We start from the raw sequence: 8,331 nt of genomic DNA on the forward strand, positions 1-8,331 counted from the left end.
TGCTCCGGAGCTGGAGGGTGCACTGCTGGTGCGGAGCTGCCCCGCCGCCACCCCCTTCCTTCTTCGCACGGGGGTGGGTGGCCGAGCCGAGGGTCCTGCCGGCGAACGTGCTCCCCTCTAATGCATCTGATGCGCGCTACCGCCGCCCCAACGCACGCTTTTGCGAAAGGTCAAGGACATCTGATGCGAATTATATTATTTTTCGCACTCGCTGGTGATGCACCAAAGACTTCCGCGGAGAGAATAGAACAAAGAGTTCTTTTGAGAGAACTCTTTTGACATTGTTTCTGCCTGGTTGAAGATGTTGATTAACGCGTTGAATGTTGCGGCTGCGTCTGAAGACAGGGAAAATAAAAGTTTTTAAAACACGCGGAATGAAGAATAAAACAGGGAATGCTAAAAAAATATTTACACATTTTATGAAAGTATAAATTAAAAAGGTAATTTCAATTCAAAATATTCATTTCTATTCAAAATCATTATAATTGACAACAATAACCAAAGAATATTGTTAGAATAATAGACTTATAATTCACTAAAGGTGAAAAAAAAGAATTTTTACTCAAAGTAGTCTAAAAATTAGTAACTTTTTTGGTCAACCTATTTCTTTTTGCAAATCTGGAATCTGGATGAAGGAAAATTCAGACAAATAATAAATTTAAATTGCTCAATTTTTCACCCGCACTTGATTTTTTTTTTTAATTTCAGTTCATCATACTTTCAGTTTCAGATAGGTTTATTTTTAAATGTTGAAAGCCATCTGCCATCTTCTACTAAAATTGAAGACTTTAAAGAGATCCTTACTACTGAAAACCAAAAGCTTATCTTTTAATTTTTTTATTTATTTTTAAATAAAACTTGGAAAATAAATTTGAAAAGAAAAATATATTAAGTCTAGCAGCTAGGCATATAAAAAAAACCCTTGTTTACTTCTGTTGTCTTCTTTCAGATAAAAGTAGGCGGATTTTTTTTCTTGGTCTCAACTTGAGCAGTGATTTAAAAAAAAAATATCTTTTAAAAACATAAATCGTTGAGAAAATAATTGGTGACATCCTAAAAATTTATACTTTCTAGCTCTAAACAAAAAAGCGCATTGCCAGAAGATTAAATCCAGAAACTTTTAAACCAGAAAAAATTATATTCTACGGTGTTTTGGCACGAGTTGCGTAATCTGCAACTTCTCCGCATGACACAGAAGAGTTTGAAATTCACCTCATTTCCCTCCTAGATTACCTCAAGGGGAGACTCAACTTTAGATTAGATGCAGGGAAAGCCTTCGGCCCTTCTTCGACCAACTCGAAACTGTATAGTGGCAAGACCGACGAGACCGTCGTCGTTTCTGCTGACAAAGTCATGAATGAATGCGTGAGGCAGCTTCTCTGGTATCGTCTAACGTGGGTGTTGAAGCCCTCTTGCTGGTTTTCGCGCACACAAGCGTTTTACGACTTGGCAGAAGATTCTTTATTTGTCTGCAAAAGAAGCTGCAGTATTTTTATGGAGAAAGACGAATCCAAGCGGAAGGTGGAACAATATGAAATGATATAAATTATTGTTGAAATGCATAGATTCTTTCTGGAGTGAATAATTTAAAAGTTTTGGAAATCTTTTATATCAATGAAAATAAAATTGTTTAGATTTTCAATTGTTAACAGGAAGTTTCTATGATGCAAATAATTTGATTATTCGGAATTCGGAACACATTTTCAGAAAAATTAATAGAGTATGTAGCTATATTTTCATTTGACTCTTTATTACTTTCACATTCTAAGGAAGGTAAACTAAAAATTAAATTGATGTGTGTAGTAAAAAATTTGCTCCACATAATAATAGCCATTATTATTTTGTGAAAATAAAAAAGCAATCCCCTAGTGGAGCAAAAACCACCTTTTATGATTTATGAGACTGAAAATTCGTTCGACGAAAAGTTGGAGGGAAAAGTGTCCTTCGGAGATTTTGGCTCATAACTTAACCATGCCCGCTTAGCCCAATTTATCGCACAATTTGACCTTCAGCGCGCGGCGGCAATATCACTTTGCTCCAGCGGCACTTTTTGGCACCAATGATTAATTGGCCTGCGCACCTCCAACCGAAGGCACAAAGCACTGCAGCCTCTCTCACACCCTGAGCATGAGAGCGTCATTAACTACATAGCGCGGCTCGTATGCTGATGTTGTTCCTCAAGGGCGTGAGAACGCGGCCAGATTTCGCTCTCGCTTTAAGAAAAGAGCTTTGCTCTAATTGCGACGAATAATCAGTGATTCAAAATCATGCTAGCTGCAAAAACAAAAGATTTTGCAGAATTTGAATTAATCTATAATCAATTAAAATGTCATCTTTTTCTATTGATGCCATTCCCGAAATTCTTTCAAGATTTCAAATTTAAACAGCTCCGCACTGCCCTGCACATTGTTCATAAATTAAATAAAATGACTATATTAAAACTGAAAAAATATTAATTTAATATATTACAAATCCGGTGTTTTAATAATCGGATTTTAATAAAAATTTTGAAATATGAGAATATAAAATAATTATTAAGTTTTTTACTGTGTATGCAACCTGCGCGACCTGAGTGCATAGCGTGATGCGTTCCCTTTTAATTAAAATTTCTACCTCGCATGCGAGAGTAATTTTAATCGAGCGTGAAAATTACGCTCCACCACTCTCAATCGGTCGGTTGGCGCAATTTAGTCCTCACTCAGTCTGCATCGACACTTTGGCCGATAATGAAAGGTTCCATGACTTTGTGTCGCAATTAATTACATATATGAAGTGCACCGCATCACCTGCGTATGATGCTGGAAACAAAAACGATTGTGGTTGTAAGCGGCGGACGATTGAGTGCCGTCCATATCACAACATAATTACTGACAAGTGCACTCTGTGCGCTTCATCACAAAAACACAATGAGCACGAAACAGGGAAGTGACATGCATTTTTAAATCCGCTCCAAAATAAAATTCAACTTTGAATATAAATAATGTTAAGAATCATTAGATGAAACAAAAGCATAAATTTTTTAGTTGAAAATTATTTGAAACGAACTTCTCTGGTTACTCTGGCCATGATATGATTGATGACGAAAATTTGCTTTTTTATCTCCACGCCATCATTCACTGCCCCGGTGAAAGAGAGAGATGGGTAATGGAAACCAGTTGGCCGAGATATGCACCCTCATAAATATTTTATTGTGCAGCAGGACTGAAAATGGATGCGAGTGTTGCCCGTTGCCGCACTCACAGCAACCGCACAATATTTTTCCTGCTCTCAAGCTGAAGTGGATCGCTTTTGCTTCCTCTCTTTCTCTGTTTTTCCTCTTCAGCGTTCAACGTGTTGCATATACGTCGATCCCAGGGGCCGAGTGCATAAAACCAAGTCTTCCAATTTTCGCCCAACTGTGACGAGCAAGTGCCACCGGAACAATATTGATTCTGGTTTTCGTGTCGTCGGTCTGCTGCTATCTGCTCATCTTTGCAAACATCAATCTACCAGCTATTGACAGCTCTTGAATGCTCTCGCCAGCAAAAAATAAGACGCGTCCTTCTTTTTTCCTCTTCAGCTGATGATTGTCAGTTTGCGACTCTTTTCCGGCCTGTGAGAGCCCGATTTGAGCATCAGAAAAAAAGGGGTGCTGACGACGAGAAAAGCCTCTTGCAAGATGTAACAATGATTAATTTAAAGCAGAACCGGTGGAACGTTATGCAGTGCGTGCGCTGGTGGTTTAGTTAGCAGAAATTGCAAAGAAACTGTTCTGCTTGAAGAAAACAAAAAGATATTATCTGACAATTATCGTCGATGTAATTCTTAAAAAAGAACTTCATTAATTTTTAGCAAATAATGATATCTAATGTGAAAACGGCGAAAAACCAAATGAGCTTGTTCAATTTTAATGGATGATTTGAAAATAATATTGATAATTGATTGTCTGAAGCTGCTTGTTAGATTTAATAAATAATGTAATAGTATATTTTGCTAGCTTTATACACAATATATGATTAAGATTTATAATTTTGATTAATTTTTATTGCTCTATTTCTTATCTCTTAGTTATTATTTATTAAAAGGTTTTTTCGAAAATTTGATTAGTTTTTTTTCTGGAAAAACCCATCAAATTAAAAAAATTTCAGAAAACGAAATTCTTGTTATGCTAAAAAATATTTTCATATAATATTTTGATTATTGCACAATGGCAGCATATTTTGTGAATTAATTGCCAACGTCAACTTTCACGCGCATTTTAATTTCCTCAAGGTGTTATGCATATTTATTTCGCTTCCTCCAGGAGTGACGCAGCGTGTTTATTTTTCATCAGCAGCGGTGTTTTCTTCCGACTTGGTCAGATTATGAGCTGGCGCGGTGTCGTCAGAGCTGACAAACTTTTATCTACGCGCCACGCATGATCTCGTCCCGCAGCGCTTTTGATGGAATCATCTTCTCCAGTTGCCTAACTTGCTCGCGTTTTATCATTTTTATTGCAGCAACGCGCAGCTCAGAGGTGGCATTTTATCTCTTTGAAAAGTAAAATATATTGCCAGCCTCACGCTACTAAAATTGAAACGGCTTTCCTACAAATTCAAAAATTTACCGCTTCATGCAGGAATTGAGAATTGGGTGAAAATTGATTTTCCAGTTTTTTCTACACTAATTTTTTTATTATTAAAAGTAAACAATTAATTATATAAAAAAATGACAAACAATTTATATTTGTGAACGTATTTTTGAACGTCTACACAATGGGTCATAAGTGGTAGAGCAAACTATACCCGTTTCCAGTAACAGAAATGTGACACGTTTGCGGGTGATTGGTGAAAAGGGTACAAGAAGTGGGATTAGGAGTGCGTCGGCCGGAAGAGTGATGATTAGGTGGTGCTTTGTTGGGCAAGTGATTATCGGGGACAGTTCGCTCGACGTTCCTTTTGCGTAAGAGCGTGTTTTCTATGTACAAGAGGAGAGTGTGGAAGAGGAAATCCCTTTCTGCTGCCCATTATTCTCACTGCTGGTATAAAGGTCGTCTGTTCTCCGGGACACTTCCCAGCACAAAACGATTCATCACGGCGTACAGCACCCCGCCGATGATGATGATCACCACTGCCATGATCACGATTATCGACCACGCGGGGATTGCTGCAGATTCTGAAATTCAATTTTTTTGTTAAAAAATTAATTACGAATCAAAATCCTTCTTAAATTGTTGAAAGAAAACGTAAAGTAAAGATGTTTTGATTTAATAATACAATTTTTGTGTTGGATTGGTATAATTTCAAACAAAAGTTTTATTTTAAAAGAGAAATTATTAAATAAGCCCAAAAATGATAATAATAAACGCTAATAAATTAAAAATTTAAGGAAAGCTAACTTCCATTAATTTTTATTTTTCATTTTATTTGAAAATACATTTTTATTCTGTTAGAATTTTTATAAATTCTAAAAATTATTATAAATATGAAAAAGCTCTTTTAAAAGTTTTCCTCTGCCCGCAGGGTGAAATTATTTTAGCGTCAATACAAAGCGGAGCATTGATAATTAATCAACTGGGAGCACCAGTATTGTTTGACTGGGCCAAATGGGTCGGCCGCCGTGTTTGCATTTCTCTGTCTGCCACAAAAGCGGCATGATTGATTATGCAAATCACGCAATACTCACTGTAGTAGGTCCTGTTGATTGTCTTTCGACCTCGCAGAATTTTGCGCCGTCCCTCAACCTCGTCCAAAAACACGGACATGAGCACTGAAATCGGCAAAAACGTTTAAAAAAATTGCTCATTGACATAGGATTTTTAAATGGCACGTCAGGGAGCATTTGGGTGAGAGATGGAATTCGCACTGACAAACCATTATAAAGTGTCTGCCCCATTCAATGCATGCAAAATTATATCGCTCTATATGTAAATTTTTTCAACCAATTTTACCTCACCACCGAGACAACTTAGCTCTGTCTAAAGTTTTATGCCTGAGCTGAGCACTCACAGTGTAACATTCGCGTAAGGGGAGAATTTTCCGCGGGCCCAACTCATAACCAATAAATTATTTACTTGAAAATTTTGTATTTATAAAAAATTTATTTGTATAAATAAATAAATAATTTTTCAAATAGCTCGTTATTATTGTTATTAAAGCCAGTCGTTGTTGTTTATAAGATGTTTTTTTCTTCAAGTTGAATTTATTTCCAGTGATTTCCAGCATATTATATTGTATTTGATTCTGATTGACTATTTTTTTACGAAGAGCCTGACTTTAATTATTTTGTATTGCGATTATAAAAAAATCAATAAATTAGAGCTAAAATGCCTCTTCTAATGAAAATTTTAAAATCAAATTATTATTTTAGGATGATTCTGAAGATTTGAATTTTGAATGACGCATTGAAATTCAGGGAATTATAAACAAAATGAAATAAATTATAACTTTCCTCGTTTGCTTTTAAATGGGTTGTCGGTCTGAATGAAAGCAAACAAGGAAAATAATATATTAAATACGTGATTATGGTTTGAATAACGAGTTGAAAACACCTATAAAAAATACACAAGATGAACGGCAGAAGTTTTTCAGGCACTTTTATGCATTTTTAAGGTCTAGTGGAAATAATCAGGTGGTTAGGCGACAAGTGTGTGATTCGGTCGCTCGAGAGTGCTTTAGGTGTGGGGCTGGAGAGGGCAATTATTTATTCGGAGGGTGTACCAAGGGCGCAGAGGGACTGCGGCCGGGGTGTGTGATTTATTCACTACGTGTGTCGGGCGGCTGTCGCTAAAGAGAGCGAATGAGTTCGCAACAAGAGACAACATAATCCTCAAAGTTTAATGAAACCTGCAGCCGAGCGAACAGAAAAAAATCGACAAAAATTCGTCGCGTGCAAATATCGCAACGCCTTGCTTTCTACGAGAGAGACGCAATTTCCAGGCCAGAAATAATTTAGGCGGAGATAAAAGAAAGGGACGGCGCCTGCAAAAATGTATGTGTACTCACGTAACGAGAAGAGCGAAAAGACGGCGAAAGACCTGAGCACCCTCATATTGTGGCGATTTTCCTCCTTTGCAGAACCAAGAAACACACGCCCTATTCACACCAAAGGCAAAAAGCGAAATTCGAGTCCAGTGTACAGGAGGCTCCACGCCCTGTCTTGTCAGTTCATCTGAGCAAGAAAAGTGTGACGTTCTTATCACTCACGACGGCTTATCGCCGAGTCACCATAGTTACCTGTGGTGATAACGAATTACGCCAGATAGATTAATACACACCGCAAGAGAAGAGGGAAATAGAAATGACAGCAAACCATACATGATATGTGAGACAACTTTAAGTAGCGCAAGTAATTTTTATTGTCAATACTCCACACAAAAATCGGCATTAACGGCAAATTCGTTTTTAAATTAGTATAAATTGAATGCAATTTTGAAATAAATTAAATTAAAAATCCCCATATTTTATGCAATTAAGTAAGATAAAATTAATGATAGTTATTTTACTGAACCGCTTTGGGAAATTTTTGGTTTCTGTTTATAATGAGTTAAGTTTTAGTCACAACAGTTCATGTTTCAGGTAAGCTAGGAGCTTAGGATAAAATTATTTTCGTTTTCATGGTTTTCAACATCATTAAATTTATTTTAACAGGTCCATAATTGACATCATTTTTAAATGTAAAATTATTAAATAAATTTAAAAAAAAAATGAATAATAATGTAATTTTAGATTAAAGAGTTATTGATAAAAAAAATAATTTTTAATTCATTTATTATTATTAATATTATTTTAATATATTTGCTTCACTTAATTTTTTTTACCTAATTCTGAGTGTTGTGTATTATGTTTAGTACAATACAAATTATGGCTCCGTAATATTTTTATAATTTTGCTTTCTGCTATAATTTATCCACTTTATATCAGCAAAGCATTGCTTCACTTTTCTTCATTATCAAAAAGCTTATAACGAAGGATTTAAAAAGTATCTGTTTAAAATACTTTTTAAGAAAAAACTTAAACTTATAACTTTTAACAGCACCAATTCTTTCCGCATAATAAAAAAATATATATTATAACCCAGCCGAAAAGATACATTTATTTTCGTGAGAAAAAATGTGACGACAAAGAGCATAAAAAGTCGAATTCCAGTATATTAGCGCCATGTGAGGAGAGGCGCGCGGAGAAGTTTTGGTTTCTTGTGAGAATGTTGTGTGGCACACAAAAGGAATAAAAAATCTCCTCTGCCCCCTCCGCGCCGCGTTTTCTCGGTCGTGGAAGGAGAGAAGCTAAGAAAGAAAGAGAAGATCTGATGTGGACCAGCAACGAAGAAACTTCAGGTACAAGGCTACCTAGGACAACAGTTGTAAATTTTGAA

General features: G+C 36.0%; 1 protein-coding gene across 1 annotated transcript; it reads right to left on the bottom strand.

Moving 5' to 3' along the window:
* Window positions 1–4,636: 4,636 nt before the first annotated feature.
* Window positions 4,637–7,149, bottom strand: LOC132197195 (uncharacterized). Its single transcript, XM_059620308.1, has 3 exons — window positions 6,963–7,149; window positions 5,644–5,727; window positions 4,637–5,133 (listed from the first exon to the last, which is right to left on the bottom strand). The coding sequence occupies exons 1-3, from the start codon at window positions 7,006–7,008 to the stop codon at window positions 4,991–4,993; spliced, it is 273 nt and encodes a 90-aa protein (XP_059476291.1). The 5' UTR covers window positions 7,009–7,149; the 3' UTR covers window positions 4,637–4,990.
* Window positions 7,150–8,331: the final 1,182 nt, after the last annotated feature.

This window comes from Neocloeon triangulifer, unplaced genomic scaffold (genome assembly GCF_031216515.1).
Source record: "Neocloeon triangulifer isolate White Clay Creek 2 clone unplaced genomic scaffold, ASM3121651v1 ptg000012l, whole genome shotgun sequence".
In the NCBI taxonomy this organism is placed as follows: domain Eukaryota; kingdom Metazoa; phylum Arthropoda; class Insecta; order Ephemeroptera; family Baetidae; genus Neocloeon; species Neocloeon triangulifer.

Excerpts from the sequence above, each read along its gene's own strand:
- LOC132197195 (XM_059620308.1), bottom strand. The coding sequence starts at position 7,008 with ATGAGGGTGCTCAGGTCTTTCGCCGTCTTTTCGCTCTTCTCGTTAC. Across the intron at positions 5,728-6,962 it reads CTTTTCGCTCTTCTCGTTAC|TGCTCATGTCCGTGTTTTTG; the intron begins GTGAGTACACAT and ends TGCCGATTTCAG. Across the intron at positions 5,134-5,643 it reads AATCAACAGGACCTACTACA|AATCTGCAGCAATCCCCGCG; the intron begins GTGAGTATTGCG and ends ATTGAATTTCAG.